At 40.6% G+C, this 13,561-nt stretch overlaps 1 protein-coding gene across 4 annotated transcripts in view; it reads left to right on the plus strand.

The window, feature by feature from the left end:
* The window catches only part of TOPAZ1 (testis and ovary specific TOPAZ 1), a 170,277-nt gene that overhangs the window by 34,788 nt on the left and 121,928 nt on the right, over positions 1 to 13,561 (plus strand). For all 4 annotated transcript variants that reach the window (XM_075827153.1, XM_075827155.1, XM_075827151.1 and 1 more), the window contains 2 exons: positions 10,631 to 10,683; positions 11,215 to 11,333. In XM_075827153.1, the coding sequence (XP_075683268.1) occupies positions 10,631 to 10,683; positions 11,215 to 11,333 (172 nt within the window). The remainder of the gene's footprint in view (positions 1 to 10,630; positions 10,684 to 11,214; positions 11,334 to 13,561) is intronic.

Genomic DNA, 13,561 nt, shown 5'->3' on the forward strand with positions numbered 1-13,561 from the left:
TTCATTAAATAGTACCCGCAAAACGCCAGTGTCAACGTCTACAGTGAAGAGGCGACTCCGGGAAGCTGGCCTTCAGGGCAGAGTGGCAAAGAAAACCCCATATCTGAGACTGACAGGAAAAGATTAATATGGGCAAAAGCACACAGACATTGGACAGAGGAAGATTGGAAAAAAGTGTTATGGACAGACGAATCGAAGTTTGAGGTGTTTGGATCACACAGAAGAACATTTGTGAGACGCAGAACAACTGAAAAGATGCTGGAAGAGTGCTTGATACCAGGCAGCTGGTATTTTATCTGTAATGGAGTGACCAGCGCAGTCACCAGAACTCAACCCCATAGAGCTGTTGTGGGAGCAGCTTGACCGTATGGTACGCAAGAAGTGCCCATCAAGCCAATCCAACTTGTGGGAGGGGCTTCTGGAAGCATGGGGTGAAATTTCTCCCGATTTACCTCAGCAAATTAACAGCTAGAATGCCAAAGGTCTGCAATTCTGTAATTGCTGCAAATGGAGCATTCTTTGACGAAAGCAAAGTTTGAAGGAGAAAATTATTATTTCAAATAAAAATCATTATTTCTAACCTTGTCAATGTCTTGACTATATTTTCTAGTCATCTTGCAACTCATTTGATAAATATAAGTGTGAGTTTTCATGGAAAACCCAAAATTGTCTGGGCGACCCCAAACTTTTGAACGGTAGTGTATTTATTTATAATATCTATCAATCCTCAGCTGTTGGTGTTTTTTTTTTTTTTTTACGTTTTTTTTTTTTTTTTTTTTGTTTTTTTTCTTTCTTTTCTGTGTGTATAGAGTTTTAGCCTACATTCCTGGTATGGCTTCTAACCAGACTTACCGGAGAATACCGAAACGTACTTCCTCTTCACTTCCCTTTTTTGTTTTAAATTATTTCTCTCCTAACATTTCTCGCCTTTGAGGAAGTGTAACCCCTGTGTTTCCATCCCTCGCTATGGGATTACTCATTTATTTAGCTATTAACATCCAACTTCTCCTACCATGCATAGTCCTTTTGCTATGGTTATTGGCGTTAAGCGTTCTGTATTCTTGTCTTTCTTTTAGTTCTATCCCCGCTCTTCCCTCATAGACCAATAGGATTCCTTGGAGCATCCTGGCATCATCCTTTTTTCTCGGCCTCCCTGGAGCTTAATGAGTTTACTCCGACCCACTTGCATTGCTTCTCATTAGTTGCACTTGTGTTATGTCAAGGGACTCAACAAAAATACTTTACCTAACTGAGGGAACTTGTCCGCCTTAAAGCTGACCATTCTTTTTTTCATTCTTCCTGCTCTTTTAAATTTGCTAGTCACCATTTTCCCACATCCTTCTCTTCCACATCTGATGGCAAAAAAGCAGGTGTGGCCATACTAGTGGCAAGTCATTGTACGCTTGGTGTATCCAATGTGGATGCAGATACGAATGGTCGCTTTGCTATTCACAGTTCTATCTACCAGGGAAACTCTCACACTATGCAATGTTACTTCTAACACTAATCAAAATGATTTTCCATTGCCTAGAGTCTAGGATGTCAGGATTAGTGGTATTTATCTGATTTCCCAGATTAATGGGATGGGCTATCTGACTCCACTAGGCCTTTGCCCAGATCGGTTACCAAGCTTTCTTTATGCTTTCAGAAAACACTCCAACAATTTGTCTTTTGTAGTTAATGGAGAGAGAAGAACCTTTTTCTTAATTTTTTACTGGCGTATATATAAGAATAAACTATTTATTTTTACTCCGGGCCCTTGAGGGTCTTTCGTTTAGCCGACATCGGTCATATTACCTGGTTCGATCACGGTCCAATAATTGAAGAGATCTCAACAGACTTTTTCTGACTGAATATTTTAAACGCTATAAACTCTGACTACTCCCTCGACCGTGTAGGAAGCCCACAAGGGTGTCGTGAAAGGCCACTTTTATAGCCTTAGCATTACAAGCTAGGAAAAATGCTGTTCTGCACCTATTAGAAAGGTGAAAAAGCACACTCGCTGATATCTAAGCAGCGAGATCAAAGCGAACACCCTTTCATCCACTCCATTAATGATGGCGCAGGTCGTTTGATTTACGACCCCAACAAAATTGGTGTTTTTAGGGAGTAGTATTCAGAACCCTATTCCCTACTCTCCTCCCTCCCTATCATAATTAGTGGTTAAAATAATATCTATGCTCCTTCCCCCAGCTAAACAAAAATGACCAGATGGGCTTTATCTTTATCAGAGACCACACCCGCTTGGCAGTTTGACCTTGTGGATGTTGCAAATAGAAATAACAGACCTGCTCTTCTGCTTAGCCTCAAAATATAAAAGGCATTTGGTTGTTTTAAGTTACAAAGGGTTACAAAAAAATTTCTCTGTAAGAAGGTGGGGCGTGCTTAAGCCCCATTGGCTCTATTCAGCTGCAAGTTCATCTGTACACTCCTCTTGCATTCCAGGGGCGGTGTCTCCATAGGCGTGTTCCTGATGCAGGCTCCATTTTGTTACATTCAAGTTCTTTGTGGAATATACTGATATAAAGTAATAATGTTTTTGCAAGCAATATACAGGCTAATGATCCCTGACACCCTTTATACCCTCTCTTTTTTGCCTTGTGCATCAAACTGTTGGCTGCTCGCATTAGTCTAGATGTTAATGTCATCTTCGTCAAGCATAAGCACTTTCCGATTTCACTGTTTGCTGATGACCTCTCGCTCTCTTGATGAACTTGCATCTGTCTCTACCCAATATAGTGATCTTTTCGGGTTATAAAATTAATGCCACAAAAGCTGAAGCCCTTCCACTGAGGGCTGAGCAATTTTTTTTTTTTTTTTTTTTTTTTTTTTTTTAAATTGAATTAATTTGATTCATTCGCCCTCAAGGACTCACGATTCTGTATTTTAACAGAATCGTAGAATCGATTCATTAGTGGCGCTGTTGCACCGTTCTGCAGGAGGAAGCTTCGCCCCGGCTGCCTTGTCGCTGCCTGGTCCTCTCCGTTGTGTCTCTGCCTCTCGTACGGAACTGCTGTCGGTGTCACCTCGTCTATTTGTGTAAACATAGTGGGCACAGTTGAGGTGGGCCCTAGTTGGTCGGCTAACCCTTGTAAAGTATCTTGGGTATAATTTACAAACCGCTGCTGGTTGCAATATATATAATTAATCCAGTCTACATTTTTATTAACGGTAATAATTATCGCACTGTCACTTACTGTCTTAATGGGACTTTTACCCCTGCAGATATAACAGGTCGTGGGCAGCATCTTCCCCAAACCTAAAGACACCCGGGTAACATAACCTCCGGGCTGTCATTGCTGCCATGTACTTCTTACATATGAGTGACAACAACCAGTGACCTTCACCTCACACCTCCACATAAAACTCCTCAGATCGTAATTTGCAGCACCGTGGCATATTTACACACATTATAATTATAAACCTCAGACAATATAAACAATAGGGCCTCAATTAATAATATAATGCTATCACCAATCTCATTCTATCACCCTCAGGTTTTGGGTCCCATCAGTTCATTGCAAGTCCTGTACATCATCGTCTTCTGTCTTCTGCTCTTCGCTGACTGTTGCCTTCAGGGTAACCCACACAATTGTGGAGCCAGACTGTACAGTGGTGTCCAGTGGGGGATTTATGATTTTCCTCCTCCTGGTCACTTATTAAAACACTTGATACTGCTGACGGTTTCACTCAGGTCTTTGGTCTTTACTTCACTTTGCTGATGTCATCGGGACTTGGTTTGGTCCTTCTCATCTTTCAGACACCGTCTCTTTTAGTATACGTTACCGGGCTGTACATAGCACCTCATGCTGTGAGCCTGGGGTGAGTTCCCACGTAGACGGAGTAGTGGAGTTTTATTTTGACTACCACAAACCCTCTGCATCTGTCCTCTTCCTCTGGCAAGTTACTTGTCTGGGCGGCTGCTTAGAATTGTGACACTGCCGTCAGTTCATGACAAGCGCATTGTATTGGCTCCGGCTGCGCCTGCCGCATCTCAGTGATGGAGTTAATCATATTAAAAGTCTTCTAGTTCATGTTTACTGGCACTTGCCGGGGACCCAACCCTTGTCAATCGTTAAAATAAATACTAATCTGGTGATATCATCCGAATATAAACGTTGTTCTAAGTACATACAATAATAATGTCAGGCCCTTAAACCACATTAAACACCTTTTATGTAAGAAAAACTTCTCTGTTCCACTGGACAGGGAACCTAGAAGATGTGTAATTACTGGGTACATTGTATTTGCACTTGGTGTTACACTTTTCAGCAGGATTTATTCCTTATTCTCAGCTGATTACCTGGAACATCTCCTATTCACAGAAATATACACGGATTCCACATGTTTATCTGACAAGTGTCTCAAACCAATTTTTCTCCCCCTTACTCTTGTTCGTTTTACCTGGGACGGCCTCTCAAGGTCTGTTCTCTTCGTGGGAGGCGGGTATGATAAGGTTGGCACCGGTCTACCAGGACTGTTCTGTAGGCAAATCAAACCGCTCCAACCGAATTTACCAGCATCAGCTCTAATACCTGGGACATATCAATTAGATCTTACCACATTGATCCTTGCAGTCTTGGGGCATATGTGAGGTCATACACCATCAATGCAAGTGCCATCATGAGTGCCTTGGGTGCTACCGGTTTACCTTCCTTTATCCGTCCACATTCTGTCAGAATCTGGTTCTCACGCCTTCCGCTCCCAGTTGGACACTTCCTGTGGAGAACAATCTTTTTATCACATAATCAGTAATTGATCTTAATCAGATAATTAATTTGAAGAAAAACATTAACAAATAACATCATTACATTAAACGTTCACATGGAGCAATAACTAGAAGTGATACATGCAAACTCATTTTACTACTTCATATATATCTATACATACGCATATACACTGCACAGAATTCTCTGCTCTAAAATATTCCTTTCACAACAAAAATATTTTCAAATGGGAATCTACTTGCACCAAGGAGTTATCATTTACACAAACATAATACTGACACCTCCAATAGTCCAATTCTAAGGCTGGTGCAGAACTTTACATAAAACTTTTTGAATATAGTTATTAAACAAACTAACTTTGGAACAACATATGGAGAACTGCTGACATCTTATCATTGTACAAACACCACTTCAATGCTTGGGATAAGCACTGTTCCCCTGTCACTACACACAACGTCTGCAGTGGAGAAGATACCGGCCGGGCTTCAGGCCACCCTGAGAACAGGTCTACACATACGAGCACATTGTTATACACTTCTACCTCGGATAGTTGTATGTTCTGCAGTCGCTGGGACGGGTAATCTGGCCGGGCTGCACTTTTCATAGGTACCTTTGCTGTTTTACCTATGTCATGTCGTGCACACATCATGCAGGCTGCTACAAACCTAGTGGTGGCATTATTGTATCCAGGGACATGCCAATTTACTGACACCTGGCTGCACATACTCTTGTCAGTACTGTGATCTTTTGCTCTCTCAATTGGCTTACACGATGATCCAATAAAGTTCCTACTACCAATGGGCCCATAATTGTGGGCGATGCCAAAAGCGTACCTAGAGTCAGTGTAAATGTCGGCCGTCTTACCTTCTGCCAGGTTACAAGCCTCAGCGAGCACCTCCAGCTCTGCTCCTTGAGATGAACAAGAAGGTGATAGTGGTTTCTGGATAATTTTACCTGGTGCCTCGTATCCTGTGTTGTACATACTGTATATGATGAAGTATTTTTACATTGGAAACCCATGTCACATATAGATAGAACATTTCAAAGGGGTGGCGTCTTCATTCTAAAAAATAAAAGCAAATATACACTTCTCCACACATCTGATAATCCAGAACACTTTGAGAATCTCACTTTTATCAGGTTCTGTAAATACTTGATTAATATAAAAATTACTAAAATTTTTACATAAAATTAACAATGTTCAGATAATTTTCACCTCCTTCCCTACTAAATCTGTAAAGACTCATCTGTGAGTGACCTCGGCCTCTTGTGTAAATTTGTTGGAGGGGGATGGTCTCTTACACATTTTGTAGATCTCCTGGAACCAAATTCATTAATTCAAAACAAACCAAAATTGTACCTGATCAGTCCCTTCACCATTCCCCCCCCCTTTTTGGACTCTGCGAAAGTAATGTAGCAGAGTTCAAAACTACATGTCAACATAATAAGGACAGGCACTCTATCTGGGGGGCACTAGTTTGGCCCCCTGTAATACACAACAGCCTGGAACAAAAATGACTTTCTCCTGACAAAAATAAATTTTCTCTTTAAAATGACTTGCAACCATTTACCTGTAAAACATCTCACATTTTCCAAAACAACATTTAGGCCGCACTATAGCACGTGCCTCGTGTAAAAAAAAACAAAAACAAAAAAAATACAATTGTAATTAGTTATTCAATAAAACGGAAAATTACGTATCTGGTAATATTAATTACTGCAAACAATAAACTATATACAAGAATAGGGAACAGTGGGGGCAGATTCATTTTCAAGACCCCGTGTCTCACAATATCTGTATTTTAAGTCATTTGAATTAACATCAAAACATTCCAACATTAAATCTTATCACATCATAACACATAAATATGCAGCGTAACTTTTATCTTTTTGCAGACAAATCCAGCGGTCTGTAATATTTTCCTCGCTTGGTGTAGTTGCGGACAACAGTGCATGCGCAAAGATCAGAAACTTTCCTTTACCCAGAAAAAAAGAAACTGATTTTAACCCCATACACAAAACACTAAGAATATTTTAGACTTTACTGCTGTTAAAAATAAGAGCATACAATATAGATCTAAAATCAGTGCAATATTGTAATCCCCTGTCTCATCAGTCCATGCTCTATATACAAGCTTATACCAGACTGCTTTTCAGACTTCACAGTGCACACATCACACAGCCCCCCTCCCCGTCACAATCTATCACACACGTTACATCAAATTCTACAGGAGGGGATCACACACTCACTCCTCACAACTTCTGTTCTCACAATCTTAACAATTTCAATGCCGGCAAAAATTCTCCCATACAATGAACCTCCAAGAGTCACACATCTGTACAACAACTCAAGATAACGTACGTACGTACGTACGTACGTACGTACGTACGTACGTACGTATCTGCAATCATTCATCACACTATTGTATAGGAATTATCTACGTTGAAAACATCAAACACATAATCTGTAACAGTGTCCAATCTGTCGGCCACTATCTCTATATTATGATGACGTGTCTTTTCGCCAGTGCACAGCGTCCTGCACCCCTGGGACGGAATCTAGAATAGAAGAAAACACTGCAGCATGTGTTACTGTCAACTCTTTACTGAGGGAAATGCCAAAATTAACAAGGCTATCATTTCATACTGCTTTTGGTTGGGCCGGGAGTGACCTCATCAGCGGGTGGGGGGCAGCCTCTCCCACAAGAAACACATTGCTCAACTGTGAGGGGTTTTGCTGCCCACAATGAGGACACACCCAACATGAGGGACTGCCGTCATTATAGGGCGGTTGCTGGTCCCGTGGTTTCTAATACATATAACATACTACAATGCCTTTCTTATTTCTTCTAACTTCCCTTTATCCTCTCGAATACATTTTGCCCAGTCTCCGGCTTGTAGCCGCCGTCAATTTCTTCTGTTTCCCTTCCCCCTCGCTTCACCACCAAATCATACGAATAGGATCGTCCGGGTACGGGTGATCCTGATGATTTGAATATGGACCGTAAACCATCCATTCTAACCTTCTATATCCTTCACGTAATTTATATAAGTTTTTGGTCTGCAAATCTCTGGTGACCGGTTTCACCGTGGTCTGGCCAACATATTACCTACGACTTATCACACGACTTATCAGTGCGTTACACACCCCGCTTGCGCCTGTCCCACGACTTATCAGTGTTTTATACACACCCCGTGTGCACCTGTATAAGACAGGTTATAATGCTACCCACGACTTATCGCACATGTATTGTGCCCCTGTATAAGACAGGTTACATTGTCTATCTAGTCCCTAATTACCCAGAGGATGGTTAGTTGGGCGTGACTAATTTTTTTCGTGTTCGTGACCACAGAGCGGGGATGTCGCTCCTGTCGCCTGAGCTAATCCAGGCAATCGACCAGGGTTCTACAGACTACCACAAGACCGTCCACTAACACAGATAAGTCGAAGATTTATAAAATCAACTGACTTACCGTGTTATTGTGGAGGTGATCAGGCTCCTTCAGTGGTCAGTCCCGGGTCATCTGCTTCACCCTGTGATTGTCGGTTGTCCGGATTCTGAGATCCCCTCAAGGGTAGCCCCACGTTTCGGGCGCCAATTATCAGGGTAGCTTTCTTCTCCCTGTTATTCCACACCGAATAGCCACCTCTGTAAATTGGAAACGGAGTGCATGCATGGAAGAAATATACCAGGCAGAATAGTGTTGGTACAGATCCTCCCTCAGTGAAGCAGGAAGGACAACTAACTTTTTATTGAACAAAGAGTTACAAAAAATGTTATCTGTAGGAAGGTGGGGCGTGCTTTAAGCCCCATTGGCTCTATTCAGCTGCTAGTTCATCTGTACACTCCTCTTGCATTCCAGGGGCGGTGTCTCCATAGGCGTGTTCCTGATACAGGCTCCATTTTGTTACATTCAAGTTCTTTGTGGAATATACTGATATAAAGTAATAATGTTTTTGCAAGCAATATACAGCCTAATGATCCCTGACACCCTTTATACCCTCTCTTTTTTGCCTTGTGCATCAAACTGTTGGCTGCTCGCATTCTTGATAGTCTAGATGTTAATGTCATCTTCGTCAAGCATAAGCACTTTCCGATTTCACTGTTTGCTGATGACCTCTCGCTCTCTTGATGAACTTGCATCTGTCTCTACCCAATATAGTGATCTTTTCGGGTTATAAAATTAATGCCACAAAAGCTGAAGCCCTTCCACTGAGGGCTGGGCAATTTTTTATTTTTTTTAAATTGAATTAATTTGATTAATTCGCCCTCAAGGACTGTCACGATTCTGTATTTTAACAGAATCGTAGAATCGATTCATTAGTGGCGCTGTTGCACCGTGCTGCAGGAGGAAGCTTCACCCCGGCTGCCTTGTCACTGCCTGGTCCTCTCCGTTCTGTCTCTACCTCTCGTACGGAACTGCTGTTCTGTACTGATCAAAATGATACGGTACGGAATTGCAGTTCCGTGGGGAAGCAGAGACTCCTAGTACATAGCCACACGGTGCTGTAGATAACGCCCTGCTGGAGATAGCACCACCTTCCAGATCGCACCACCCCTTGTACCTTGTAGATCACACCACATCCCCCCCCCCCCTTATAGATCGCACCGCTGTAGATGACACCCACTTGCAGATCGCACCACAACCCCCCCTTATATATTGCGCCGCTGTAGATCGCACCCGCTTGCACTACCACCTCCCCTTGTACCTTGTAGATCACACCAATTCTCCCCTCCCCTTATAGATCGCACCACTGTAGCTCCCACTAGGCGCATCAGATTATTTTAAATAGCGCTTCATAAGAGCGCTAGCGTATTTGACGCGTTTACACGTCGTGTTTGTTTTTGTTTTTTTAGCGCCGTGTGAACATATGCTAAAACTAATCAGGTGTCATTCTTGTCCTGATTCCCTGGCTTCAGGTCCTTCAGCACTGTACAACTCTGTCCATTATAGTCATTCGGGCTAAGCTCTGCCCCTTTTTACAGAACTTGCGATTTCAGTAGTGATTTCATGCTGGTTCAGGTATATAGTTTCTGACCTTAATAATGAACTAACCTGTGGGTGAGGTAGTGCAATAAAAGGTGCTTTCAACCTTTTTAGATATAGCGTATAAGGAAATGAGCACTAGTTCAGACAGAAATGTCAAAAAGTCGAAAATTGTGCTTTATATCTTTTCAATGTCAATTGACAGAAAACAAATGCAATACAATTGCCAAATGTGATTCAAATATATCACCCATCTGAAGGTTAGAGTCCTGGAACTGTCCTGGTTAGAGTTCCTTCATAGTCTTCTCAGTTAGATCCAGGGCTTTAGCCGATAGCGCAACTGGTGGCACCAGTGGGTCTCCAGCCGAAGATGGAGGAGGCTGAGAGGAAAGGGGTACCTTCGAGTCTGCAAGATTTCAGCATAAGGCTGGATTCACCCAAGCATGTTCGGTCTGTAAAGGACGGAACATATTTCGGCCGCCAGACCCGGACCGAACACACTGCAGGGAGCCGGGCTCCTAGCATCATAGTTATGTACGATGCTAGGAGTCCCTGCCTCGCTGCGGGACAACTGTCCTGTACTGTAATCATGTTTTCAGTACGGGACAGTAGTTAGTTCCTTTACGGACCGAACATGCTCGTGTGAATCCAGCCTAACTATTTTTCTGCAGCTTGCTGAAAGCTTAGCAGGGTTATGTATAAGGGAAAATTTTGTATCAATTTTATATATTTTTTCTTCATGTTTTTGAGGTGGTAAGTCAGAAACAAATATACATATGAGCTTATTTCGTACTGGAAGTGCTCTCCTTTTTTTTTTTTTTCTTCGTGTATATTTTACAAGCTTCTCAAATTTCAGAGATTTTTGGCAATCCTCTTGGGTTTTAATGTTTTCTGTTGCATTTCTTTTTACACAGGACACCCCTCAAGAGCTCCATCATGCCAATATTCTAAAGCAATCTAAAAGCAGGTAGGTGTTTTTCATGAATAGTCCTTTTCTACATTTGAGCACACCGCAAGTGTTTATATCGGGTATGTTGAAATCCAACATGCCCCGATTTTTTTTTTTTTTTTTTTTTTTTTTCTTTTCTTCTTTCTCCCGACATCTGCCATCGAAAGAGTCAGTAGACCCCCATATACATTGGATAGTTGGCCGACTGCCAACATTGGCGGGTTCGGATGCCATTTATCTAATGTTTTATGGTCATTTTATACGCAGCTATGACCAGACTAGAGTGGACATTCTATACTTTATGGCCTTCCCTTCCTTGGTTTTTGTGTCTAGTAATTCTTTACTGACTGTATGTTTTTTAAATTTTACCAATTTAAAGTGCAAAACGTATTCTAAAAAGTACAATATACTAATTTTGTGCCTTTTTTACACCACAAAAAATACAAGAATTATCGTTGACATTGAATTAGTATTCTTCAGTTTTTTGTTGTATAGCCTATTCCCTTACTGTATTTTAATACATGTTATTTCTATTCTTTCTTTCCATAGTCCACCCTTTCAAGAAGTCTTGCTTAGTAAGCACTTTTCTGGGCCTCAATGTACTGTTTTCCATCATCCAAAAGCAGAACCTCCAATAATGAATAACAGTCCTCCACCGAGGATGCATGGTAAGATTATATAACTTTATTGAAAACCACAGTTAAAGCTTGAAAGATATTTGAAGTTCCAAAGCAGTAGAATTCCAAAAGGTCTTTTTCAGGATTGGAGGTCAACCTTCCCTACATAGCTATTTTCGCGATTTTTCACTTTCGCCTCATTCAAAAAGCCATAACATTTTTTTTATATTTATGTCAATATAGCTATATGAGGGCTTGTTTTTTGCAAGACAAGTTGCAGTTTTTCCACAGAACCATTTATTGTACCATATAATGTACTGGGAAACTGGATACAATTTCTTTGTGGGGTATAAAAAAACCACAATGATTTCTCCATTGTTTTTTTGGGTTTCGTTCTTACAGCATTCACCATGTGGTTAAAACGACGACATGTTAACTTTATTTCAGTCATTATGATTACGGCGCTACAAAACTGATTTCGTTTTTTCGTTGTAAAACGTAAAAAAAAAAAATAAAAATAAAATTCGTTTTGTGATGCCATATATTTTGAGAGCCATAACTTTTTTTATTTTTCCGTTGATTGAGTGGGGTGAGGGTTTGTTGTTTTTCAGAGCGAGCTGTAATTTTTTGGGCTGACTTTTTTTTTTTTTTTTTTTTTATCACATTTGTTTTTATTGAGTTTTTCAAATCGAACATACAAGTAAGCAGGAACTAAGCTTACTTACAAAACTTAACATAGTATAAATAGAAATAAATTTACATAACTTAACATAACAAAGGTATCAGTACAATATCATAGCTTTGTGTACAATAAATCATTATGAACAATAAAACAATATGTAAGGGAATACATCAGGGAATCTCAATGGTATTTTTGCACAATAATATATGGTTTGTATGTGTGAATATCCATAAATCTAGTGTATCGCATTACAATACTGGCTGGAGGTCCAAACATCCCACATGTTGTCAAATGAGCTTTTTTTATTTAAGGAAGAGGCGATCATAGATTCAAACCAGCAGTTGTTGTTTATTCCCTGAATAATTTCTGACAAGGATGGGATTTTATTGGTTTTCCAGTATTTTGCTATTTTGAATCTAGTCACTATAATAGTGTGTAGGATAACTGCTCTGTGAGTGCGATCATACTTGTCGGCACCAATTGCCAACAAGCATAATGGGGCATCTAGGATAATTGGGTATCCACATATATTTGACAGAAAACGACCCATTTTTCTCCACACTTCCAGGATATGTGGACACTTCCACCAGATGTGCAACATAGTGCCTGTATTACTACATCTCCAACACTCTTTTGATTCTTCGTAAAATTTATGAAGTTTCTCCGGGGTGAGGTACCATCTATACAAGAGTTTTCTGGCTGTTTCAATATGATTAGTACATCTGTGGATCGATGAGACAGCATAGAAGGCCGAGTTCCATTGATCTTCAGATATAGTGACCTCAAGATCATGTTCCCACTTTTGTTTGTATATATGCAAGTCATTTGGGAAGGAGTTTAGTAAAAATTTATAACATTGGGAGATATTACCTCTGGAGGATGAGTTATTTGCTAACCATTTGCTTAATTTGGATTCTGATGTTGGGAGAGGTTTGGGTATGGATGTCAGTGCATGCCTAATTTGTAGATATTTATAAAAGTCATGTTTCTGAATATTGTACATTTGGTCCAGAGTTTGGAAGGGTATCAGGATGTCATTTTCCCATAAATCGGACATGTGGAGTAATCCATTAGCCATCCAAGTAGAGATGTCAAGATCTGGAATGAGAGCCATCAGTAGTGCAATACTAGATTTCTCATAATCCGTAGAATACAGGCTATGTTTAATAACTAGGTGGTGCCATAACTCAGTGATTGCCCTTATTGTAGGATGTGTGGACCTCATATGGTTCCCAAATAAAGAGGAAGCAGATAGGGATATTGCTAATGAGTGCCTTCCCAATACAGATGATTCAATGGAAACCCAATGTTTAGAAGCATCCTGTGACCATAACGATTTTAATTGGTCGAATATAGCGGCTCTATAGTATTGTAATAAAGTGGGGCATCCCAATCCCCCCTCACGCATGGGTCTGTAAAGAATATCTGCTTTAACTCTTGATTTGGTTTTCCCCCATACGAATCTCATTAAGATGGATTGCAGTTTATTTATGAAAGCGTTTGTCACAAATATGGGAACATTCCTAAAAGTGTATAGAATCTTAGGAAGAGTTAACATTTTGATGGCAGCTATTCTACCTAACCAAGAAACACCGTG

Source organism: Rhinoderma darwinii, chromosome 5, assembly GCF_050947455.1.
Source record: "Rhinoderma darwinii isolate aRhiDar2 chromosome 5, aRhiDar2.hap1, whole genome shotgun sequence".
NCBI classification, from domain to species: domain Eukaryota; kingdom Metazoa; phylum Chordata; class Amphibia; order Anura; family Rhinodermatidae; genus Rhinoderma; species Rhinoderma darwinii.